Source organism: Onychostoma macrolepis, chromosome 14 (assembly GCF_012432095.1).
Source record: "Onychostoma macrolepis isolate SWU-2019 chromosome 14, ASM1243209v1, whole genome shotgun sequence".
NCBI lineage: Eukaryota > Metazoa > Chordata > Actinopteri > Cypriniformes > Cyprinidae > Onychostoma > Onychostoma macrolepis.
This window is the reverse complement of record NC_081168.1, coordinates 28,474,049-28,501,358: the sequence shown is the minus strand read 5'-3', so window position 1 is coordinate 28,501,358 and position 27,310 is coordinate 28,474,049. Positions and strand designations below refer to the sequence as shown.

The 27,310-nt window shown below is 36.7% G+C and overlaps 4 protein-coding genes across 4 annotated transcripts; 1 reads left to right on the top strand and 3 right to left on the bottom strand.

Annotated features, from left to right (window-relative positions):
- Positions 1–196: 196 nt before the first annotated feature.
- Positions 197–5,050, bottom strand: rnf103 (ring finger protein 103). The gene is made up of 4 exons (XM_058798771.1): positions 4,347–5,050; positions 4,118–4,260; positions 3,016–3,131; positions 197–2,387 (listed from the first exon to the last, which is right to left on the bottom strand). Exons 1-4 carry the CDS (start codon positions 4,570–4,572, stop codon positions 899–901), a joined length of 1,974 nt encoding a protein of 657 aa, XP_058654754.1. The 5' UTR covers positions 4,573–5,050; the 3' UTR covers positions 197–898.
- A 2,484-nt stretch (positions 5,051–7,534) lies between these two features.
- On the top strand, positions 7,535–13,483 carry mxd3 (MAX dimerization protein 3). The gene is made up of 6 exons (XM_058798726.1): positions 7,535–7,749; positions 8,393–8,495; positions 9,131–9,160; positions 10,205–10,319; positions 11,433–11,598; positions 11,931–13,483. The coding sequence occupies exons 1-6, from the start codon at positions 7,680–7,682 to the stop codon at positions 12,044–12,046; spliced, it is 600 nt and encodes a 199-aa protein (XP_058654709.1). The 5' UTR covers positions 7,535–7,679; the 3' UTR covers positions 12,047–13,483.
- Positions 13,484–13,622: 139 nt separating this feature from the next.
- Positions 13,623–17,037, bottom strand: prelid1a (PRELI domain containing 1a). Its single transcript, XM_058798727.1, has 6 exons — positions 16,860–17,037; positions 16,012–16,133; positions 15,600–15,845; positions 14,865–14,976; positions 14,518–14,596; positions 13,623–14,416 (listed from the first exon to the last, which is right to left on the bottom strand). Exons 2-6 carry the CDS (start codon positions 16,101–16,103, stop codon positions 14,295–14,297), a joined length of 651 nt encoding a protein of 216 aa, XP_058654710.1. The 5' UTR covers positions 16,104–16,133; positions 16,860–17,037; the 3' UTR covers positions 13,623–14,294.
- Positions 17,038–22,086: 5,049 nt separating this feature from the next.
- npy7r (neuropeptide Y receptor Y7) lies at positions 22,087–27,112 on the bottom strand. Its single transcript, XM_058798357.1, has 2 exons — positions 26,999–27,112; positions 22,087–23,536 (listed from the first exon to the last, which is right to left on the bottom strand). Exon 2 carries the CDS (start codon positions 23,523–23,525, stop codon positions 22,398–22,400), a length of 1,128 nt encoding a protein of 375 aa, XP_058654340.1. The 5' UTR covers positions 23,526–23,536; positions 26,999–27,112; the 3' UTR covers positions 22,087–22,397.
- Between the last annotated feature and the right edge of the window lie 198 nt (positions 27,113–27,310).

Here is a 27,310-nt window from a genome sequence, read left to right as displayed (position 1 = left end):
CGTAATAACTACATTTGTGTTGATTATGTGTGGGCTAACCCATGTTTACTTACCATTTGTTTAAAATGTTAGTGACAGGACAAAACTGAGGAGATCCATGTATACCACTGGTGAAAAAAAATTGACTTTATTGAATTGAACGCAATTACAGGTTTAAGTTCCCATATCACTTTTAAACTCTGACAAACAGCAAAAGTCAAGGGGGTAAATTCTTTATTAGTGTTAGTGACAAAATGCTGTTCCGAAATAAACTAACATGCTCCAACAAGACAATAACTTAAATTGCAGATGGAGCCATTAAGAATTGCATGTCAATGCCTAAGCCATTTTCAATTGTGCACAAGGCAGTTTTAAGTAAAGCTATTCTTCTTTTCAAAAAAAAAAAACATTTATAATGACATGCCAGACGGTTAATCCTTTATATAAAGTCTCACATCTCAAGTCTTCAATTCCCCAGTGGCTTAGTAGTGTAGCTCAATTTTAGACAGATTTATTCACATTTGGACACACACTGAACAAAAGATGTAATTCAGGAGCATATTGATTATCTTCTGTCTGATTGGGATGTATGATGAGTGCTACAACATAAATTTTTCAACCATATGCATTGAATTTACCATTCAATATTTTATAATTTAGCTTTTAAAATCTTTTTTTTTTTTTTATCCAAGTACAAGGTATATGACCTAAATCAAGTTTCTCCCATTAAAAAAAAGATTGAAAAAATATTGGGAAGTATGAATTTAATTAACTGTGCAAGTTAAAACCACCAACAAAAACCCAGGAGCCAATGTTATGAATCTAAAGACTAAAGATGAACACATCAAGTCGTCTGTTTTTTTCTCTTTTTTTTTTTAAATAAGTGCAGGAAGCAAGACGTAAACTAATTGGACAAGGGCTATTCTGGTTCAAGCTGTTCAGTTGCATGTTGTCTTGTGGGTCTTTTCTTGTACGATGGCCACCGGCACACAGGGCAGCAGTGCCGCCCACCGGCTAGCCAGACCACGATGCACTGCTGGTGGAAAACATGGCCGCACGGTAAACCCATTACAAGGCAATCTGTTTCAAAGTTCTCGAGACATACAACACACTCGGTGCAGTGGAGCATGCCGCAAGGCCAATGAGACCAATCAGTGTCCTGTTCCTCTCCACCGGACCATGACTCTTCTGCCTTTGATGCAGCCGAACATCCGTCGTTATTATCGTGAAGAACTTCTGAACTGCAGTGATAAACTTCCTGGTCCCCGCTGGAGCCACCATTTGGGTTCGTCATAGTTTTTTGTTGGTTGTCATGGTCCACTCGGTTGTGCCCCTCAGACTGAACGACTCTGAACTTCCAGGTGGGCAGGTTCTTGATGTAGTCTATTGGAACAAGCGGGCGAAGCCAGAGGTCTGGGAATGCCAATCGTTCCAAAAGGAAATTGGGATCGTCGTCCCAGTCTGACTCAAAGTTCTGGAACGAGGCAATGGGATGCACTAAGTAGCTGGTGTACCAATCCCAGAGACTTGACAACCACTCTAGGTTGTTGGCATTTTGGTCTTCATTGCTACATCTTCTTTTCTTTTCAAAGTAGTCGATGAGAAGGCCATGGGCTAGATAAGTGCTGAGGAAGAGAGCTGGATGAGAAGAATAGAAGGTCCAGTCGGCCCGGACCCAAGAGGCAATAGTAGTGGTGTCTGCGTAACGCAACAATTTCAGGCTGTACTCATAAAAGTTATCCAGGTATGGAAGCTGAAGGAAACCAAGGATGGGCAGCCAGGAAATTATAAGTAAGGAATTATAAGTCCCTAGTGTACTGATTAAAACCACAAAGCGTTTTATGGTGGCTCCCTGCGTAATGAAAAGGTCCATCCAAGCCATTAGATTGACCATAACCAAGCTCAAAATGAACAAGTCATTGACTTCTGGTTGTACAGATCGAAGAAATGCATCCATGGCATGCAAGGAAATGAATTCCCCGGTGCTATTGCCGTATCTGTAGATGCCTTCTGGTGTTTTGAGGATGTATGAGGGCATTTGCTGCACTCCAATCTCATCCAGACAGGTGGTGTTGTCCCAGTTGCGCACATCGACGAAGATGAACTCGATGCGCCCCGTGAATTTGATGCTGAGAGCTGAGAAAAACGCCGGGGGCTGAAGCAGTCTGGCAAACAAGAACATCTTCACTGGTTGCTTTTCCATCTGATACCAGTCATCCATTAATTGCTCAGAGAAACGTATGGTTTTGATGCGTGAGGCAACGTGCGCAGTCATCCATTTGAAGATGTGCTCTGTTTCGATGCGTCTGCCATTGTACTCCTTCAACATGACCTTCCCTTTGGATGCATTGGTCTGCGGGACAGACATGATGAGGGTGGACTTCATCCAGCCCCGTTTATGGCAATACCTGACAATGGGGAATGAAAACAACATTTTTTTTTTAGATGACGACACATCTTCTATGGTTTGAATATGATTTGAAATATTTTTAATTAATTAATTATATATATATATATATATATATATATATATATATATATATATATATATATATATTTTTTTTTTTTTTTTTTTTTACATATTTCTCGCATATGTTTTTTTTTTTTTTTTTACACTGAAAGGAAAACCTAGAAATAGGAAATTATATTACAAAGAGGACCTCTGCAGACCCTCAATATATGATAACGTGTCCAGTTTATGACATGGCAAAATCAGTTCATGTTTGATAAATGTTAGAAAAATCCAGATGCCTGTGAAAATAATGATTACTTTACCATTATGTAAAGTTATTACTTGTTGATTTTACTTTTTGGTTTTAGAAAAAAATAAACATGAATATAAATATAATTTCTTCATTTCTAGGAACAGAAGAAATGTATATGGAAAATGATATATAGTTTTAACATTTATAATAAAATTTGAGTCAGCTGTTTACCATACAATGCATTTCAAACATGCCATTCTTGATTGATCAGCTCACAGAAATGTGAATAGCTGCCTACTTTCAGTTGTTACAGGTGTTGAGTCTTTCTTACCTTGAGTCACTTGAGCAGTTGAATGTGCCTGTTCGAATGCCAAACTGAGAAACTTTCTGTACCATTTTGCCCCAGTTAGCAGTGCTCAACAGTGGATTTCTATCTTGGGCTATTACCTAAGAAGCAGAAAATGAAGTATTTGTATATGAAGTAAAAGTATTTAATATATATTTTATGCATTGTGTAAACAAAAACATATGCCTCAAAGTACCACACATGTCTATTTTGTGTACAATACATTTATGATGCATAAATCCGGGATAATGACTAATAATGATAATGGATCATTTTGCTGCAGCAACTGATACTAAATCCTGTTGAGTTCTATGCTCACGCAAGCAGACATCTTAATGTGTGTGTTTCTGTACCACCTCACAATAGTTCATCTAAAAATGAAACTTCTTTAACGATTGCCATGCCCTCATCTCATTCAAACAGCAACAATAAAATCATAACAGCAACATAAAAGCTGCCTGAACTATCAGAATTAAAATTTCTTAACTGGACAGAATGTCAGTTCTGAATGATATGCAAGAAAATAAATAATACATTTTAGTCATCCATTTTTGGCTGCGCTTCCCTTGTAAATTGAAGTTTCTCACATTTAGATTTATTTATTTATTCACTCTTTAACGCCATGCCAGCATCAAGGCTATTTCATGGCGATCTCTGAATAAATTATACAAGGTATACAATTAGCAAAAGATTATAAAAGACATTACAGATGTACACCAGACAAAAATTCTAAAATACTTTACATTTTTAAATAAATCAGTCAGACACACCTGACTAAAACCGTTGTCTATTTACATTAAAAACAGTACAATCCAATAAAATGTGTTTCACAGTCATTTTAGTTTGGCAAGTAAGGCATGATACTGGTTCTTCACCTTTTAATAAATATCCATGTGTAAATCTTGTATGACCTAAAAGACACCTTGTAAAAACAACTTGGTCATACCTAGATTTTAAATTAGGATTTGTTTCATATAACTTATTTTCACGACATTTATCCCATTCCATCTGCCACATGTCATTAATATAAGAGTATATCACAGGTTTGACATCACAAAATTTTGATAGATATAAGATTAATACTAACCTGAACTAGCCAGATACCATCTTTAGTGTCTTCCACTAATTCATAAAAGTGCATTTCTCCATTGAAAGTGGTGCTGGAGTCAGATCCCACTTGCTCCTTCTCATTCTTGAGAGCAGAGTAGAGCTCTCCTTGCATCAGCTCCCCTTCAAAAGCAAACATTGCATGATTAAACCTGTACATCAGTGTATACGTGTCAATGAAAGTAAAACGCTTGTTTGGAGACAATTACCCGAGTTTTCCACCAGTTCCCTCACATCCCTCTTCTCTGCCAGGCCGGAGTATCCCAGACCACGACACTCCAGAATGGTTTTGAGTTTCTTGAAACTCAAAGTCACCGGATCCACCAGCTGGGTGGCGAAAATTCCCGTCTCATACCAGACGATGGCTTCAAAAAACCGAGCCAGGATGAATAACATGAAAAAATACAGGAGCAAAAAGAAGAGTTTCCACCACATTTTCTCGCAGACGGAAGAAGTCGCTGTCGTTGTGATCTAGCTGATTTGCATTGAAAGTACAGTATTACGAGGCACTGGCGTTTTTTATATGTCTCCAGCGAAAGCGTCCAACAATCGACTTCCTAAGCAGATAAGAATCGTTTCCATCGTATTATATAATTATGTGGAGGCAGAGCGTCAAAACAACAGCTTCAGAAAAGGGACCTTCAGCAGCAGGCCAGTGTGTTTTGTCCCTCAGTGCTGCGCTCAAGAACTCGCGCGACTAAACGAACCGCAGTCTTCATTTATAAACATTTACTGCACCGTCGCGTTTTTCTCCAAATACTACGAAAACGATATTGCGTTCGCGATTCTCGAGAATGGTAATGTTTCTGCGCGCGTGAGTGGTGTTTTCTGTAGGCTCTGGCTGATGATCAGCTGGTGCACATAACAAACTGACGTCACACTGCTACTTCCGGTGCAAAAATGAGTTATAAAATGAAAAAGGCGCGTGTAGGCCTCGTAAACTCTTTCGCGTAAGATGTCTTGAGTGTTCATATTAATATTATCTGTTCATTCAGATATATATATATTTAATATTTTACTATTGTTATTGCACATTTTTGTTTGTAGATTTAGTTATTAAAGAAAGCGAATGCTTTTGTTTAATGTTTTTCTTTTGCAGGTTTTTAATTTACATACTTTTAAATACATTATTTTAGTACTGATATTTATAAATTGTATATTTTGAAATGTCATGAGAGACTTATTTGAATACGTTACCTGTTTTATTTGCATCAATAAAATCATCTCACTTGTCAAATTCAGTACTTTGAAATTAACTTCATCTGTTTGCAGCACCTTTATTAAGTGCACTTGATAATAATTATTATCATGGTGGATTTATCATTATGTGTCAAACGTTGTATTATTATAAATATGTTAATGAATCTGCATTTTAACAATTGAAGACTTAAGTGCAGTATATTTGTTTTGTAAAGTTGTTGACCATCAAACATATCACATATCAGAATTCCAGTTAATTAAATATTTTAAAATCTGTATTCAATAAATTCATTTTCTTATTAAAATATATTTTTTTAAAATACGTTTACAGTTTTGTACGTTTTATGTCTATTTTTGTAATGTTCATGTGAATCAAAAAGTGTCACAAAATAAAAGCCCGCATTTTGTCCAGGGCCAATTTCCATCAATTGAATTCACTTTACGGGCTTGGATAAAATAATATTTACATCTCATATAGTGTAAATTGTCCTCGTCTTTAACTCATTTAATCCCAAATTTTTCCCAGACATGAAAATATCCAAATGATGTGTCATTAGTAACCCTTTGAAATAATCAATAATTATTTTTTTAAATTTTTTTGGAAAAGTGTGTGAAAAATTGTGTTTTATGTTCGGTCACAATAGTGGGATATGGAGAATACTGAAATCACATATTTCTGCAGTCATAAAAAAAATTGTTATATATCTTAGCTCAGCTATTTTAAACTGTTTGATCACATTCTAGGGTTACTATTATGCATAAAAAAACCTTATGCAACACTGATAGGAACAAGGAAACAAAAAACAAAAAACATTCAACCATCACCGCATTTCAAAATTGTTACTTTTTTCTAAAATATAACATCAAATTTTTAAATCAATGCTACGAATATACAGCATCATTATTGTAAAATTTTTCTAACATTTGAATTTTTAATTTAGTGCAATATTTTGTCATTGCAACATTTTATTGCCATTTTCACTAGCAACTGCCATTGGATTATATTGTAAACCTAAGTTCACTGTTATCCCACCGGTCACTATTGTGACCATCAACATGTTTACTCACTCTATGACCACACTCAACAAAACTGAATATATGCAAATGCATATATAATACTAGACACCCTAAAGATACCAAAAATCTTTGTCATATCTTTATGTTAACATACTTTACTAGTCTTTCGTTTTGGAGCTTTGATGCATCCATCATCATCTCAAGGTGCAAACAGGAACTAAACTGCTCTGGTCATGTGACAATTTGCACTAATCATGTGACACTGCACATATTTAATTGAGACCCTTTATTTTTTCCATATTTGCAGGAAGTGCATTAAAAGGACACTCTTGAAAAAGAGATTTTCAATCTCAGTGAGTCTCTTCCTGGTTAAATAAAGGTAAAATAAATAAATAAACAAATAAACTATAACGTAAGTTTTTTTTTTTTTTTAGTAAATGTCAGTCTTACAGCCAATGAACATAACAACAGTAGTCATTCCAACATATTGTATAGAAAAATATTGAACATAGACTACAATATGTAAAATATGAGTAGTAAAATTTTGATTAAAAAATAACAATTAATAACAATAATGAAAAATAAAATAATAATCTCTATTAAAATAGAAAAATACATCTTTCTCAGGAAAATAAACTTTCATGCCTAAATATTTACAAAGGAGGCCTTCCAAATCTATCCAAAACATTTTACTATAAATGCAATTAAAAAATAAGTGGAGAGCATCCTCCCTCTCTGCTCCACAGAAGTCACACCCATCATCCACATCAGTACGAAACCTAAGAAAAAGTGTTTTAGCAGGGTGCACCAGATGAAGTATTTTAAAATGAACTTCTCTCACCTTATTTGTTATGCAATATCTTTTAGGCAGCAGCCATGTATATTTCCAATCAATGTACTCAATTTTAGAATGCCAAAATGTTTTAGAAGATATTGGGCTATATTCTGTAAGTAACTTCCTAATAAAGTAATTATTCCATCTCTTATCAGTAGGCCTAACAGTAATTGCAATATCAGATCTAAGTCTCACATTGTCTTTATTCACATTTCCTTTAAACAGACATTTTGAACCAGATGGTATAGCATCAAACACAATGCAATATTATTTAGGGATTATTGGAATATTATGCATTTGAAAAAATGTTGTTGAGATTGACTAGTTGTTTTTGTGTCTGCTGTTGGGAGCGGTCGCGTCAGCGCGGAGGAGGGCGTGGCCTGGTGCGTCTGACGCGTCTGACGTGGCGAGCTTGATCAGCCGAACTCTTCTACACTGCAACAGATCAGTGTCGCTCTTGGCGCTTTCAAAATAACATTGTTTGTCAGAAATGGAGGTAAACGCATGCAAAATTCAAGTGCTTCTACAGGCAGCTGAATATCTGGAGCGGAGAGAAAGAGGTATTAGACGCGTTATTTCTTTCACATTGTTTGCATTGAAACCGAAGCTGTTTCGGACAGTCTGCTGCTGTTTTGGACACATTCATTATTGTTTGCACTATTTATTTCCTCATGTGGGAACTGGGTGTGTTTTCTTCTTTGCAGAGGTTTGTTTGTGTATTTGGAGAGTGTTAAGCAGCGCTTTTGTTGTTGATATGCTTGTGTTTGCCTCGGTGACCTACATTTCAGTTCTGTATTGTACACAAAGGCGCGAAATCGTCATAGATTTGAAAATGTAGCAGCGCTGCCCGTTATTCTGCTACAGTTGCAGCGCTTCAAACGAGACCTCGAGTAAACTACTGGATACATTGTTACAGTGGAAAGCTTTGATTTCAAAATCGTTCAAATCGTTCGATGGCGCCAAAACCAGAAAGCGGTCTCGCATACAGCTGATTTGATGAGATGCTGACATATAGCAGATATTTCCTAGAACCTTAATGTTTGACTGTCTTTTTAGACTTATAATCAAGCAACGGTCAAATGTCCGATGTTTCTGGAGATGTCCAAAATAACGTATTTTTTCAGCTTGTGTATATAAGGATCATATATAAAAGGAAGTAGGCTGGGCTATTAATCACTCATGTTATGTATTATATATTTTCAGAGGCCGAGCACGGTTATGCCTCAGTGCTTCCATTCTACAGTAAAGGAGTTACAGATAAGAGGAAAAAGCAGAAATCAAAGAGTCACTCGCCTGGGAACAGCAGGTGAGTGTAAGGTGCACAGACAAATGATGTCCGCTCCTTTTGTATTGTACAACTCTGTTCATCTTCTAAAACACTGATGAACGAGATTCTTGTTATTCCGAAAATATTTCATTCTATTCTACAACGATCCCCCGCTTTTGATGTTTTTTATGCAAATGATTGAAAGGGCATTTGCTTCCATTTAGACTGCTTGAAGTGTTAGTTCATCCAAAAATGATCATTATTTACTCACTATTGTAAACTGTCAATTTTAAACTTAGCCACCATGTCTTAAGAGCTAGTTTGACCAACTAGCAGTTGCCAAGGGGTAATCAGTCTTACTTTTTCCAATACAAATAAGACCAATCTATCTTTTCATAACTGAATCGAAAAAGTTATGACCAGGCTTGAAGGAAAAAAATGTGTAAACAGTTTATGCAGCCGGCCCCGGTTCTCATCAGTAGTGTCTGTGGAATCAAGTCGATAATGTTGCCAAATATTAAGTGCTAAATTGATTATAATAAGTATTTTTAACCATAGGTCGATCTAACTAGATGGTAATGTCTACAAAATGCTTATCCACACAGATCATATGCAAATAAATGAGTGAGAATTTAATATGAACAAATTAAAAAGCTATTTGTTCTTTGTTTCAGGTCTGTTCACAATGAGTTGGAGAAACACAGGTAACTAAATTTTATTTTGCATTCTGTCCTTCAATTCAGCAATATTGCAGTTATGCTATTGTTCTACATATTAGTACAGCTTTTCAGTAATTCAGTCTCATCAGTGCGGGAGTGTGATATTGCTTTCTGCAACAGTTCAATAAACGGTTGCTGTTGAGTAACTTTAATTTTTAGACAGATTTTGCCAAATTAAAAAAAGCATCAAGCATTAAAATGCTATGCTCACATACTCTGTGGCCTGTAGCACGAAGCCAGTTTCAGTTTTTACCCAGGTAAGTTCACGTTTAGTTTGAGCAAACTCTTGAGTTTTCGGGCTCAAGCAAGGTGGGTTGTGTTTTAGCGGGTTTCGTCACCATGGTAACTTGCGCTACACAGCTACCCTGCTCCGGAGCAGGTTTTATACTGAGTTAGAGATCGCAAACCCAAACTGGACCAATCAGCTGTGAGCAAAGTGACCTATATCTGATGCAATGGAGCCACTCCCCTGTATCTCTCACTCCAAATTAAAGCAGTTTACAGTCAAATAATTTTAGAGACAAAATTGCCTGACTTTTGCAGCTACTTATTTATTATATTTATATTATTAATTGTAATTGTTTATCATTCATATAATTATTATATGAAGTGGCAATTACTTTTAAGCTTCGTATTTAAATATATAGATATTATATTTAATAGTTAATCACAAACTCTGAGTTGGGAGAGAACGTTTATATCGAGCTTTGTGAGCCCAGTGAACTTGATCTAAACCAGGTTGGCTTTATCGGGTTTTGTCAACTCAAAACTTACTCTGCAACTCTGAGTTTGTTCATCTCGCTTCGTGCTACAGGCCACTGGTCTGTAATGCATGAACATTGACAACATATAAATAGGGAAAAGTCCCAGTGCTGCTGGAACTCTGTTTAGCCAATCAAATTTGAGTACTGGAACTAATAGTTGTGTAATTCATTAATTTACAAATTTAAGCTGGAGTGAAATGAGGTGTGTCTTTGTGGTTTTGCATGTAGCTAAATGTTATGTTGCTGCTTGTGTTTGTGATTGTAGGAGAGCTCAGTTAAAACACTGTTTGGAGCAGCTGAAGGAGCAGGTTCCTCTGTCCTCAGATTCAGCTAGAAACACAACCCTCAATCTGCTCAGACAAGCACAGCTGCACATCAAGGTGAGTCAGATTACCAAAATATTAAGAGTGATGATAATACAGAAGTAAAAATAAATAAATAGAGATCAGATTATTTGTTGTTTATTAGTCTGTAGAATAAAGACAACTATTTCAACAGAGTAATTATGGAAAGGTCTGGAAATTATTATTATTTTTTTAATTTGTAATGTTTTTGTTGCAGAATAGGTTGTGAAACACCTGCTGACAGGGCTGTGTTTAGTGTTTTAGAGTTAGTATCTGGCAGAAAATGGCTTATCCAAATGGCATCTCATCAACACTCTTAGTGTTTGTTATCCAACAAATGATTAAACACATTTATTGTGTAATGTGTATTTTGCCTTTTGAAATTCTATACTTTTAGGCAAAAATCTTTTTCCAGAGTTTTAAGTAAATGATGATTATTAGTGAAATAAATGGTACATATAGTTAATATAATTTAGGGACTTTTGGTGGATCTGATTAACAAGTGTATATACAGTGGCCATTCTGGTGGAACATCCCTGAGCATTAACCCATTGAACGGCAGCTTTATGAAAATAATGATGAGCATAGGCATTAGACACACGCAGAGTTCAATTAAACAGTTTTATTCCCAACATACATTCAAGACCCTTTTGCTTTTATTAATGTAAAGTAAAGTTACATCTCTGGGATTTTGTTGGATTTGATTTCCACTGTGCTACTCGGTGAGTTTGCTTCTGTTTCTTAATGACAATCTTAAACTATATCAAGCATTTATGTAACACATCTCATTTGTGTATGAATGGCTGTTAGATTGAATAAAGTTTATTAAAAAGCAAAGCAAGTTACTGTATGAAAACTGTTGTTTTCCCTGGTATGCAGTGCTAGCATGCAATTCTTGCAGCACCCACAAGGTGCCGCCATTTGGTGTCCAATTTTCGAAAAATGCTTAAATATTCAATGCATAAATTTCAACAGAACATTTACTGTAAATGATTTCCAAATGTTTTTGTCTGCCAGCAAAGAAAGGAGCTAACCTAATTAATCAATCAGAGAGATGTGAAGCAAGTCGTTGTGATCCTGGTGATGCTGTGAGATTTGATGAGATGCACAGCAGAAGGTTTAAAGGTGGATCTTCATGTGCGCTTGCAGAAGCTGCAGGAACAGGACGAGCGTGCAGAGCTGCTGAAGGATCGTCTGCGCTGGGAGCAGAGAGAACTGCGCACACGGCTGGAGAAACTGCAGGGCGGTTCAGAGAGGATGCGTAACGACAGCCTTGGCTCAGCTGTGTCGTCTGAGAGATCCGACTCTGAGAGAGGTGATCATCAGATGCCTGAGATGTTAATATACCTAAATAGCGTTAGGGTTTCTGTAAGCTTAATATGAGCTTTTAGAGTTCAAATGTTTCTATTCTATTATTATTATGATCAGTAACTAACTTGGTTAAAACAATTTAATCAAAAAACACACATGCAAACACTTTTTAAATGAAAGCTTTACTGAAAAACTTTTTTTTAAAAAGATTATTCTGACTATTATATGTCAGGCTTTATAGGGTTAATACAGAGTTTTTGTTCGCAAGCCTTATGTAATGGGTGGTAGAGTAAATATTCACACGAGTTATTGATCGTATTTGCTTGAAAATTGCAGAGGACGTTGAGATTGACGTGGAGAGCATGGTGTGGACTCTGGAGTCAGATGGTCTGGGCTCATCACATGCTGGGGTTGACCACAGCTACTCTACCTCTGATCACACCTGGTTATGACTGTCCCAGATCTACAAACATCACAGAACGGTATAAAGTGGATGGGGGACTCTGAAAACGTTTGATGGGCTTTACCATCGTCATCACAGAACAGCCTTATGTTGCTGCCACTCTGAAACCATCAGCCGCAAACAACGTCTAAGCATGACTGGAATTTATTTTGTGTAGTGTATTCTTTACACTAATGGCATTATGGTGCTCTAGTATGCTATACACTCGTGAGATTCAAGTGTAACAATTTTGGTGATGCTTTATTTCCACAGAATGATTGTTCTTTTTTTCTGGATTAGTTATGATCACATTGTACCCGTTAGTTGTCTTCTATCCAGCTAATGAGCTTAACTTTAGGGTCAGCCTGCAGTACACGTGGCTTGCACTTATATGTTTAATATCCAGCTTATTTAATTTTGTTTTACAAGTTGAGTTTTGATACATTGCACAAAGCATACGCATGAGCACTTGTGATGTCTCTTTAGGTGTGTTTTTTTTTTTCTTTCAAGTTTGCTAATGTGTGAAATTGCAGATTGTCAATGCATTTTTTTTTTTTTCCACTCTTAATATTGCAATTTTTTTTCTAATTGAAAAACTGGGGAGGTTAATTCAAAGGTTGTGGTGCTGCAATTCATAGGGAAAGAATGCTTTACTTTACAGCCATGCATTTGTTATTTGCTATTGGGTAAAGGTACAGTTGGGTTTGAAATGATTGTTATTGAACAGCTGTCGGCATCATAGTGACCTTTCATTTTAATGAACTTTCTTTTTTACTTTGTATTGGTCCTGTGTTTTGGTTCACTCCAGAGAATCAAAGTTGGTGCTATTAAAACACCCAACAACAAGCTATTATGTTGAGCCCTAAGCAAGAACCCTGAGAAACAGAACATAGTTAAGTCTTAATCAATTTTTATTTGTAGAGTGGATTTTCAGCAGTTTAATCCCTTATCCCCTAAGGTGTGTTAGTCTGCTCATGTGAATTTTTACTACTATTTTTTTTTTTTTATGCATACCTTTAAACTGCAATTCGGTATGTTGGTAGTATTGACAAAATACATGGGCTGTATTTGCAAACTGTTCAGTATCTGCTCATATCAGTCACTTATGCAAACTATTATGAACATGCCTTTGTTTTTAGATGTTTGTACAGTAATTGTGTTAATGTACACAGCAAAATGTACATTGTATATACAGTTCTGAACACCAAATGCCTTATGAACTATTCGTATGTCTTTGGACCAGGAACACCTTTGTATTTATGTCTCTTTGTATTCATATGTAGCATTTTATTCTTTTTTACCAACATAAGCCTTTTGTACAAATAAATATTTTATGTATTTAATCTGACTTGTCAAGTATGATTTTGTATACTTTATTTGCAACTGGGGAGCTTGTCTAGACATTTTGACATAGCCTAATATTCAGTCATATCAGACCTAGTGAGAACATGTTGGCCTAATTAAATGCCATGCTTGGTTTAATTTCTCTAGAAAATAAGCGGTATGAGATTTACTTGATCTGCTTAAAATGGTGTTCTATTCAACAGTGCAAATGAAATTTAAAAAAAAGAGCAAGAACAATGTCAGATAGAAAATATTTACTGGTAACACCTGTTGATCACGAACAATTAAGAGCTATAAAACATTGCATAAACTGTCTTCTTTCAGACACTCAACATTGGACATTTTTTGACAACTTTCACACTTTTAATTGGACATTGCCATCCATCCACTGCAAACCTTACTGGCATATGCTCTCGCGTGCCAAAGATCAGACTCCTCTGCAGAACTCTAGATATCACACCGGCAATGAGTGCTGGAACCGTGGACCCATCAACGCAGATAGAACTTCAATTTGAAGCAACGAATCACATTGCTAAACAAGGCAGATTACAGACCTCAGTAAGTGTGAATATGAAGATTCAGAGAGGCCATGTTTGAAATACATCAACAAAATCAGAAATTAAATTAATTTAGCAATCAAAAAAAATGCAAACATCTCATGTAAAATCAGGAGCAGGTGGAGGATGGTGCTGTATTAAATCAAGTTTACTGGAGAATTTCAGTCGAAGAGCACATGGGCTTCACTAAATGCATTCTGAGAATCCAGACAGGCAAGATTTGATTTGATCATCTCAGCTCCTGGCTAAATGCATCTCACATCCACGTCTGTACCCTGTGTGATGGGAATGGCACGGCCCTTTTCAGAAGTGCTGGGAGAGTCCGGACACTGCGCCGCCTCCAGGCGTCTGCGCTCATCATACATACTGCTTCTTTTGAGCTTGAGAGGCTAAATCTTTCGCCTTCACCTTGGCGGCGAGTGCGGTTTCACGTGCCTTCACAGTTGCGGTTTCTGCCAGAGTACGTGTGGGCAGTTCACCTGTGCAGTAATGAGATCCATCTTAGCCGACCATGTTTACAACAAAATGAATTAAACCATTAAACTGCTACTGCATGCTTGAACTCCAGCTGGCATCTTACCTTGCATCTTGGCCAGGACATACTCAAAGCCTTTCATGGTCTTTGTAACGCTGCTCTTAAACCGGGCAAGACCAAATTCCTGAAAATGGGATAGAAAGATGTAAAGCGCTTTGAAAAACACTCCTTGCTGCCAAGTGTTGTGGAAGTTCCAGTGAGGTAATTTAACTGCAGACTAAACAGCTGTTAGCTATAAACACCCCACATGATCTTCTGTATCAATGCAATGATCCAGGCTGCAGAATGTTATTAAAATGTATTTAAACAGATCACACACACACTACTGTAATAAAACTTTCTTTGAGATCAACATAACCACAGGTCGTTTAGACGTCCTGTCACTCGCTGACCTGAATAGCTCTAGACAGGCCGTACAGGTTGGAAGAAATCCAGGCCTCTCTCTTGATCTCGGTCCAGCTGTTGTTGTCAGGGTTCACTCTGTACACACAACGCTCTTCAACACTCTACACACAGAAATCACATAATTAACCTCTCATAGTTCATGTCTAGTCAGGCCAGTTGATAATTAATCATAGGCAGTCCAGGAAATCATACAAAATAACTATATTATAGAAGTAAAATAATGACAACTGTAAATGCAATGCATTAAAAAGCAATTTTTGCATTATTTTTTATTTTATTTAGTGCAATTCATCATGCTCGTTTGCTTCAAATACATGTGTCATTATTTTGCTTCCATGCCATATTCACTCAAGTGCCAGCAGGTGAAATATTATTCGTCTTTCGTCTGCAATTTTCAGCATGCTGTGCTTTAGTTAAGAAAAAGAGAAGCGTCTTTAAATTAATCCCCTTTAAAGCCTCACTTTGGCCACTGTGTCACTTCTTATGCTGATTTTGAGCAGGTCACCAAATACCCCCCAAAAAACTATAAAATTATTATTTTTTTAATTATCCATTAAATATTTTAATGTGCTTACTGTCATGAAAATACTGTCAGACTGCACAACATACAAATTAAACCTATTTTTAGGAACATTAGTTTTTCTGAAAAATATAAATCCTTATTTTCGATTGATTTCGGGGTGCAGTATCACTCGGACATGTTCTTGTCAGCTTTGTGAGACAGGAGGAGGGATGGCGGCCCACCATCACACGCGTGGCTGATGTTCCAGGTGAGAGTGGTCATGGTCCTGCCCTGAGGATCCACTACAGAGTCCTCAATAATGTAAGCCTTCTGTGCCATGTGAGCAGGCAGAAACTTCTCCGCCCAGCGAGGAGCTCTGCTTGTTTTGGTCAAGAGACGTCTGGAAATCAGACAGTTGTCCGGAGTGACTTCCCGAAATATGATGTCTTCAGTTAAAACATGATTACTGAGGAATACAAACACAGAAATGATATGAAATCAAATAGACAGTGGTTATAAAACTAAAAGTATAAGAAGATAATAACTAGGAAATATTGTAAAAAAAATTACATATACTGCAGGAGCTGTAGGAGGGTATCTTAAAATAAGACAAATATACATATTTGTAGTACCTGTAGGGATTGGGGTATCTCTGCCAGAATGCCAAAAACACTTGGTCCCATGTGCTCTTCAGAAAGCCGGCACAGCTGAAATACTTCACCATTGTTCCCTCTCAACCTGCCTGTGCTAAAAACTGTAACAAAGCACAAAAACAGCAACTAGTTGATAACTAAAGAATTGTGAAGGAATTGTTAAAGAAAGCCTTAATTGTGACTTAATGAATAAGACTTGAATTAAATGAGTATTGACATAAGAAGCATGAGCTTCATACCTACACATGTCAGCTGGCCTGGAATATGCTAGTCGTGCCCAAAATGTTTTGCAGGTTCTTATACTATGACAGCCAAAAAATGCTGTGTGTGCAGGCAGCCCGTCTAGTTTTCAGACTATAATGTTAACAAAAGCTGTTCAGAAACCAAACCCAGATAAGAACTTCACTTTGTTGGGACCATAACGTTCAAATCAGCCATCAAGACAACACGCTCACTATGTGTTGAGACTGACTATGATGTCCCGACTGGATTTTGACGCTATGATGCCCAAAAACACTGTTAAGGTACATAAACCACTGGGTTTTGACAAGACGGTGCCTAAAAATCCTAGACAGCCATAGAATTACAAGCTTTACGGCTATTTATTAGATAACTTTATTATTAATATTTAAAAGCAGCAGTGGTAACAAGTATTAAAAATGTAACACTGCATTATAAGCTATGCCTTTCACCTTTACTTCAGCTAAACCTGAACCGCTGGATGAATGTTGTGTTGCTAACGTTAGCTCGCGGCTAACGCATGTCTACTCTTTCTGAATGAATGAATGAATGAAAGAAAACAATCATTAACATGAATGAGGACTTACCAGTATAAACAGATTATGGGGCGCTTTGCGAAGTGATTTTTCTCTACATTTCGCGACCATCCGTGTGTCTCGTCCACATGACTGTACGTGACTGAACTGAAGAGAGGAAGGTCATGGTCAATTACGCCACTTCCGGAAGACCACGCAAGTTACTGCACTGTACAGCTGATTTTCATGTGGCGTACCCTAACCATAATATTATTACATAAATTTAGAGTATGCATATTAAAACACTTTAACACAGTCTGTCTGGGTGATTAGACGTCTCCATTTTTCGGGGCCAGTTACCGTTTCTGGTGTCCTGCCCGCGATCAGTCCATGAAAATGTCCTATTTTTGCAGCAAGTTCAAAACAATCCGCAAAAATGCACCCGTGTAGTAATTATTTCTACCAACAGAGGGAGCTGCGCCGCTAAATAAAGTTAGCAGTGAAGAACGTAAAGCAGACCGCAGAGCACTTATCCAGCGACACCGTTATAAGGTTTTTAAGGTAGTTACATTCGTGTTAAATTAAACCCACAACAATTAAACAACAGAAATGTTCTAAAATGTATTCTCTCCCTTTTTTAATTAATATAAAATAAGTTAGAAATAAGTGAGAAGTGAGATTTCAATTATGTTTTGACGTAAATGCCCCCATTTCCATTTCATAAATCTGGTCACCTTAAATAGGCCTATCATCTATAACCCTTTTGGAGGTCATCAACCTTTTTAGGCCAAAAAGTTTGAATTTGTTAAGTGTTTGTTTTATCGGAATGGTACAAAACTTGACTTTTGTAGCAGCAACTACACACACACACACACACACACACACACACACATGTCTGGTTTGCTATCCTTGTGGGGACTCTCCATAGGCGTAATGCTTTTTCTACTGTGCAGACCGTATATTCTATTGCCCTACACCAACCCTACACCTAAACCTACCCCTTACAGGAAACTTTCTGCATTTTTAGATTTTCAAAAAACGTCATTCTGTGTGATTTATTAGCTTGTTTACCCGTGGAGACCTCAATTTAGGTCCCCACCGTGACATGAGTCCCCATGAGTCTGTGTGTATTCAGGTTTAAGTCCCAACCTGAATAGAAAAACAGGTACACACACACACACACACACACACACACACACACAGGGTACCATGTTTTATGGGGACTCTCCATAGGCGTAAAGGTTTTATACTGTACAAACTGTATCTCCTCACCTCAACACTAACCCTAAACCTACCCCTCACACATTATATTCTATTTTAGGTTTTCAGAAATCTCATTCTGTATTTATAAGCTGTTTTCCTCATAATGGCCAAAATAAGACTCCACAAGGTCAAATATTATAAGGTCACAAGAACAATATCTTTGAGTGGCGACATTTGGTCCCCATAATGTAGATACTCACACACACACACACACACACACACACACACAGGCTACATTGTTGGGGTTTATGAGGACGTTCTATCCTCATTGGGGTTGAAATTTTGTCCTCATAACATAAAAAAAAAAATTCTGGTTTTACTATCCTTGTAGGGACATTTGGTCCCCACAACGCAGGGAATTTCACACACAGTTAAAAACATTGGACATGATTAGGCAAAATGGACTTTAAAGAAAAATAGTCACACCTGCCATCTTCATGGTCAAAAATGGCTGCCATTTTTTTTTTTGGCATACAATCTACAAAGTAGTTTCTGATATATTCTAAATATAAAAAATTGCAATTCCGTACATTGCTTTTAAACACCTCTTCTCTATTTTTACTGAAACAAGCATTCATTTTATTAAAAGGTGTCTCTTTGGTCTGTTTTGAGCTCTCTAACTGAGAAATGCCAAAGGTTTAATATAAAAACGACATGGCATTTCCTTCTGAAAGCGTCACTACAATATGGCACCACAGTCCTTGCAAGAGTTATAAAGTTATAGCTATAAAACCGTAAAACACAAATGTTATATGGAATAGATCCATGTGTCAATGGATTATGATTCTTTGCAATAGAAGATTTTTTTAATGATTAAATTAAAATGTGTTGTGTTTTAACATTAATTTATAGCTAATTTAGTGATTCCTCTGCGTACCACATTTCGAGAACCACTGCTTTAGATGATTTCTTCATCTTGATTCTGGAAAAATATCTTCTGTCCAACAGAGGGCAGAAACTGATTAGATTTGTTCTAAGCTTGACAGAAAAATAACAGCCTTAGTTCTTCTCAAACAAGCCGTTCAGCTGCACAATATATATGCTTTTTGGTGAAAAAAAAACTTACACATTATAGAGATTACAATTAGTTGCTAGTACACACTAGCAAACCCCCATTTATCACACAGGATTTGTTCATTGCTGTTTTTAGAACAAATTTAGTCATTTAGTTTCTAATTTACTCTCCTGGATAAATTGCATTTTTAAATAGCCATATTTCCAAAAAAAAACACCCCATAATGTAAAAAAAATAAATAAATAAAGAAAATAAACTCCAGATAAGACAAATGAATGTTATAAACACAATAAGAACCGTTGTCTGGTATCTGTTTTATTCATCTGTGTGCAGATCTTCATGTTATGGTTTATTGAATGTTGAACAAGAGGTTTGTGCCACGGTGTATTATATTCTCTGAGGTTTCTCCCTCACTATGCTCCTTGTGCAACACACAGAATAAAAAAAGTCATTTCAGCATGAAAAACACTGAGTTGTGTAGCGGAGATGAATAATGCAGCAGCTGCAATGTGGATATATTGTTTTGTTTTCATAATCACTTTTCATCCAAATGTTGCTGTGAAGAAAATCGTTTCAAATCTTTTTTTGTTATATGTTGTGTTGCCATGGTTTTGTCTTTCACTAAAGATTTTTAGATTTGATAAGGCACTGAACAGAAAAAAATATACAGATATAGTTTTATTTTCCTTTCTACTGCATTTTAGTTTTCTCACACATCCTATCTGTAAAATAAGTGATATTCAATGACGACTTTTTATTTCATCTCACTGCCACCACAGCATAGATATTAAATATGCCAATATTTATACAAGAACATGTTTCCATAGATTACATTAATTCTTTGCATACAAAGTACATTAAAACCTTCAAATCATACAGTATAAATACAATCAGCAGCATAAAGCAATTTCTTTACTTGATGTATCGGCCCTATGCAAATTTACACAAAACCACACGTGCAAGACATTTTCATCTTTGACAAATCACAAAATCGAATTCATCCAAGTCATACAATTTACTTGAATATTTAAACTCACAACCAAACTGTTAATATAACTGAATAACAAAGACATTCATTAGTTAAATGTTGAGATGGACAATTCATTGATCGCATATCAATGCTTGGAGTATTTTACAAAAACATAGTAGGTTATGTTCGAAATGCTGTTATGCTAGTTTTGCCATTTATGTAGTGTATAGTATTGGTGCATTTCAATCAGCTCCCTATAGTTCAGTAGTCAGAGCATTGGTCAGGAAGTCTGCCAATTTGTCTCAATCGCGAAACCCTTCCAGTGCATGCGAAATTTCACACCCTGAAAAAACCCCACAATGCACCGCGAAAACCAGGGAGCATCATGCTCACTATAGTATATGCTCCCTTAATGGAAATTATGTGACATTTTTGAAGCGTGAAACATAAAATGCACAATCAACTCAATAACTATAATGACATTCAATATAAGATTTGAAAAGATAAACCATTTTTTAGTGGAATTCAGCATAAACACACATCAAATGAACACTAGTTAACATTTATAATTAAAATTCAACTGAAATGTTGTAAGGACATGTATATAAAATATAAAAAATAATGTCAATATGATATGGGTCCTGCCAGTTGTTCATTAATACCATTGGTAACACTCTACGCCAATGTATGGTGACGTTGTACATAGTCATGTCACCGGAAATTGAATATTACTGTCCCAACATGCAGTGAGCCAGAGCCCTTACCAGCGACCAGATTCGAGTGCACGATATTCTGATTTATGAGCTCGGGAGCTATAGAGCTGATTGAGACGTACCCTATGTATATGCAAATTATGCAAATTTCCTGTATGCTTGTTCATTAACACCCAGAACTACATTTGCCAAAATGTGCAAAATACAACAGAGCACACTATGTGGATACTGTATCCCACAATGCAATGTATGAACATATTTTTAACCATGATCAAGGTAGGGTCAGTTAGCTTTGGCACCAGATTTCTACAAAGCAATGACAATTTCACATTTGCTGTGTACTCTGACGACATAAAAAACAACATATTTCACCAATATATAACCAATATTTCACCAGTGCAAGATTCTGTTTTGAAGGGCTCTTAAAAAGCTCAAAATAGCTACTAGTGAAGGGTATGCAGTTGTGTACCCCCTTTGTTCCGCTATCCGCCAACCAGAGTTGTCATCAGACCATTTCATATGGCCCTGAGTGATCTGAACTGAACTTAGCTGGACAATGACATCAATGAATAAAAGATGAAATGACTTTAACTGGAAAAGTTTTAACTGGGAAATTGACTGTTTTTCTGTTTAATACTGTTAAGCTGATTTGACAATCTGTATTGTATAATGCACTATATAAATAAAGGTGACTTGACTTGACATGAGTCACATTATATTTATGGCTCAGGCAATTGACTCAAAAAGTTCTGTGGCCCCATGAGAAATGATGGCAGATTTTAAATAATGTCCTTCCAGTAGGTCCTGCGCCAGCCGTGCAAATGCCATAAAGATTTACGGGAAAGCTAATGAATAGCTTACTCCAAATCCTAAGAGTTATCAGTCACATGCCATGCCAGGTGATTGGCTCTAAAATGTTTCCAGAGCTGGAAGCCTATCAGCAGCATCCAGGCTGTCTCCTGACTTTATCAATAAGTTTTGCACAAGGATGATAAACTGATGATAAATGGACACCACTTGTGTCCACGCAGGCCTAAAGGCACACCATAAGGAAAGTATGCTTTTCGCTACTCCCATAATGTATGATTGCAGAAAAAAATCAGTTTTTATTGCTCATTTATGGAGCAACACATTTTGTGGTAAAATAAATCATGAAAAAGGTGCATGAGTTTTTTTCTCCACTTGCAAAAGCAACCAGTAATGATACAAATGCTTCAGCTGAAGTAATATATTTTGCATTTCACATGTTAATTCTTGTTTAAAATGATCAATACTTGTACTATTTTCTGTTTGTTTTGATAAATATAATTTATTTTTGTTCAATAAATATAATGCTAGTTTAATATGTTCAGTTTAAAAAAATTAAAAATGGTAAAGATTCTTGAAGGAGATCCTCATAATAATTTAATATGGTTTTCAGCAGTAACAATAAATATTATATTTTATTATGTCATGCTTCCATTATAAATATGGTGTTTACCCAACCACGTCATGTCATCAAAGGGAAAAGTCGGTCATCTATTTATGATCTTACCCCAATTATTATCTAATTATTTTACTCCGATGCGCCTTTAGCTCCATTGTACCCTACTGTTTATACTGTGCATTAAGCAGGCTCCTCCAGACAGAGGAAGACTCCATCTTCATGATTAGACAGCAGTTGCAGGCTGACCATCATGGTAGCCGTTCACAATCATCCCCCTCAAAGATCGAGTCCTGAAGGACCCATCAGGGTAGATGGTGTCTGGCTTGTGTTCACAGCGGAAGAACATGAGAAAGCCATTCCTGTAATTCTGGTTCATCCAGCCGTAGAGCAATGGGTTGACAAAAGTCGAGCACATCGCCACGATGTGAAACAAGGTGTAAATGAGTTTGTATTCTTTGAACTTGAGAATCAAGTCGAGATCGCTAGCCAGCTGAAACATGTGGAAGGGAAGCCAGCAAACAGCGAAGACCATGACCACCAGCGCCAGCATCTTTGTGGTCCTCTTCCGGCGGCTGATGCCGTCGCTGCGGTTGGAAGGGCTGACGTGGTTCTTCAGTTTGATCCAAATGCACACGTAAGCGTAGCTGATGATCGCCAAAGGGACCACATACTGCAGGAGAAGCATCGATAAACTGTAGATGACGGCGTCCCGATTGGTGCCATTGGGCCATTTCTCGGAGCAAACTGAGATCCGCAAGTCAATGTATGGGATTTCCTCATAGCGATACTCTCGGAAAATAGCCAGCGGGCCAGCCAGTATAGCAGAAAATGCCCAAGTCAGGCCAATGATGACGAAGCTGGTGCACTTGTTGAGGCGCTGGCCAAGGTGGAAGACGATACACCTGTAGCGCTCTAGAGCAATGACCGTCAGGGTGAGAATGGACACGTGGACGCTGAGAGCTTGGCCGTAAGGCACCATATGACACATCACTGCTCCAAATTTCCATTCATCCAGCAACGTGTAAACCAGCGTGAAAGGCAAACACACCGTGTCCACCATCAGGTCAGCCAAGGCCAGGTTCGCAATGAAGTAGTTGGTGACCGTGCGCATGTTTCTGTACAGAATGATCATGTAAATCACCAGGGTGTTACCCACAAGTCCTAGCAGGATTATGAGTGAATATGCAAAGATGAGAGATATTTGGACACTCAGGTGCTTGGTGATGTCATCCACAAATGCTGGTTTGTAAGTGTTCATGCTGTCGTTTCCCAGGCTGGTCTCTTGACTTCCATCATAGATGTCCTCCGTTCCATTGGCTAGATCTGACTGGCCCATTTTAACCAAGGACATGCAACATCAACCTGTCAAACAGACAAGAACATTTGTGCTTCTTACAGTACAAACAGACATGGCAATTTTAATTTAGCTATTCAAAAATGTTCAAAAGATGCATGTCATACATCCGATCATTTGAATGTACCTCTTCTGTGAAGAATTTGTTTTTGATTTCTGAATTTAAATTGTAATAAAATCACAATACCACAAGAAAATGCATAAAATTTGTCTGAGGCCGTGTGAAAATAGCAGTAATATCCATGCTCTAAGTGGAAATAGAGCTAGAAGCTATTTGAATTAATTTACTGCAAATAGTGGAAGATAACAACATATTGTTAGGCATGCTATTTCCACTTTCTAATATTTTCTATATATGATGAAATATGACTGAATTTCAAACTCTGGTCCTGATGTGTCAAAAGCCAAATCAAGTATCCACAGCACTGTTTCTGTTGCTGTGTGGGTTTCTTTTGAAATTTTGTCTGGGTCAGCCAGATAATGGTGGGCGATGGAGTTAGTCTTAATAGCTTTTACATTATAGCCATTTTTAAGCAACCTGTGTGAAGGTGATGTTTAGTCAGTATATGAATAGTATGTTATTTGTACCATTATATTTTATGTCATTATACAGTATATTGGTACATATATGCCAGCTGTCATTCTACTCATTTCAGTGGTTCACATTTCATTGCACATGTTCAATTATAAATGTACGCCAGAGATCTCATTCTCAGCATGGAAGCTGAATGATGTCTTCTTTTCTTTTTGTATGCTCAGTTGGAGTAGAAGTGAGTGATGCATGCTCTGGATGAGACATGCACACCTGATGAAATATGTAGCATACGCATCTACTGAAGGAAGTAAATCATAATATATCATTACAGCACTGCAAGGCATATAACTGAGAGTTAGATAATGGCATCATTAGGCTGAAAAATGGAATTGTATTTGAGACGCACACATTTTACACAGACACAGCCATCTTTGTTATTCTTTTTTTCTTTTTATCATGTTCAATTAAATCTATTATTGAAAAACGACTAATATAATATCCATTTAATGCTTGGCTATCATCATGATTTTACTACCAGAATATTGAACCATATTTAATTACTAAAAGGTTAACGAGGCCCTCTCCTGCTCATAAGAGATGGATAGAGCTTCATTAAAATCCAATATACAGGCTGCTCAAAGCAAGACAATGCAGAGCTTTATTTCTAAGACTGATTCGAGCTCATGAGCACATTTAGAAGTGCCTGTATTGTCATTTAAGCTGATTATATGACACAAACTGTACGGACAGCTTTTTGCTCAAGGGAAAAGGAAAATTGCCAATAAAGACTTTGGCATCTTAGGTCATTTAGAAATTGAAAACAAAAACACTGCTCTAATGCGGTCTTCCCTCCACCAGAGATGACACAGTTTTTGCAGGACACTCAATCTTTCAGGGTGCATTGAATTAAAAAAAGCAAACTAGGTTGTAACATTGTTTTTAGCTGATGGGTATATGTCTATTGTTCCTTACAGAAAGTATTGCCTCCATTTTTTACTGACCTATCTACAAGCAGCTAAGAGCTTTGAAGGTGTGTACAAAAGGGTTTTGGCCATAAAAATAAATGTATTTTTCTGCTTGGCTTTATAATGTAACCAATTTGGTACCAGGCTCTAACACTTCAAAGTCAACTTAAAAAAGGCAAAACAAAGGCTAAAATATAGCCTAAACAGTTTTGTGGCCATTGATTAATATTACAAAACATGCATTGTGAACATATAATAAGAAAACAAGGTCAATCTTAATTTCGTGTTGACTTCAAGTGACAAAAGAGGACATTGTTAATTTACAATATGATGTGCTTTTATTATTTCTGTTCATGTCCTGCAGATTTTTTGAGTTTGTCCTCCAGAGACACATGCAAGACGCTATTCATCAAAAGGTCATATCCCTTAAGACACATGGCCTTTACTTTCAATGTTCATTCATTTGGACAAGTCATCGACTATGTGCAGAATATGACAGTCCATTCACTCATAGATCAAGACTAGAAATAGGAATGTTGTTTTCTCTCTGCATTTGTATCGACTCTTTCCAGAAGTAATTCTGTGTTTCATATTATGCAAAGTGTTACGTTCATGAATATCAAGCTGGAAAACTGCATTTTGAGATAGAAACCAATGGAAAAACACTTCAGCCCAGAATTGCCACTACTTTTTTTTTTTTTTTTTGTTGACTGCTCTCTTGCTGCCTGTTTGTGTGTGTACGTGTAAAGAGGAATCGACACAAATAAAAGGCTACAGGGTCTGTTGATTGTCTCCCTCAAATGTCCCTCATGATTCAGCTTTACTGTCATTATGATGTTCTGCTGGGGATGCTCTTCCTCCACATCAAGAGCTCTTGGAAGCCCCATTAATGACGTGCTAACTCATCATGAGGACTGCTCTTAGTGTACCAGATACTTGTCCAAATGATGTAATCAAATGCTTTATGATTGCGTCTCTGCAACTATAAAAGCAACATTGGAGGAACTGTATGAAATGTAAATAATAAAAATTACACATAACAATAATGTGTAAGACTATCTTTATACTCTAGGGTTTTGTAAACACATAACAGATATCTCAACAATCAACTGCAAAAAGGCTCCCTTTAAGTTCATGAGTTGGAGTTTGAATTGAATTGGCCACGTCCCACAGAATGTTGAATTGGAATGACAGGAAGAGAAATTTACTGAAATGCATTGCAAAGAAATTCAATTCATTCATTTTGAGTAATGATGCCTATTCTCTGATATTTCAAAACTACATTAGTCATCCTGTATTTCTCTAAACTAGATAATTTCCAAACAGTTAACAGTTAAAACAAAATATATATATTATTCCATGCTGCTTTGCAAAAATGTAATATATTTAATATAAATTAGATTTTTATTACAATTATATTAATATATTAAATATTACGTTAATAGGCTATTAATATTTCATTAAAGGTAACATTAAATATGTAAAAAAAAAAAAAAAGTTTCATTAAATATGTGAAATGTGTAACATTTAATAAATACTGACATCAAATGTGAATTTATTTACATATACTGTATACTGATGGCTATATTTTGATCGCCTTGAGGTAAGTCTGGAAAATGAAATGTTGCTTAAATTGTATGGTAATTTCTTACACAATACATATAGACACTGAGTATGTATTTAGGTGGCATTTCATGCCTGGGTATTAATATCATAATATTGCTTACAACATCTCATATGTCGATGGTAATTCACACTGAAAACTGAATGTATTATTAAAAAATGCACTTAAAGCTGTTACATGAATTTTTTTGAAATTCATTGCATCTTAATTCTTAAAAGCAAATTCGAATTAATATTCTGATGTGCACAACCATGTACAGACACCTGCCATATTTAATTGAAAACACACATTTCTCCATCTTATTGAATATGACAGGACACCTAAAAACAGCGAACAATCCACTCACCTTATATGTCAGATATCACCCCTATAATAACCGGGATGATAGCGCAGCACGCGCGGTAAAGTTCGCGCATCCCCACTGCACGCGACAGCTTCACGCTATTGTCCCCTTCAGGATCAGCTTCATCCTCGGAAAAAACACAGAAGCATAGCGTACTAAATGCATATCCATGGGAGGGGAAAGAAATGCACTTTTCTTTTTTAAAGCAAACCACCAGCTGTAGGCAAGTGAACTTTAGGTGCATGAATGCATGCAGGCTGTGGGAGGAACTGCTCTAGTGGAGGGATCTGTCTATTCAATGTGACGCTGTTCTGT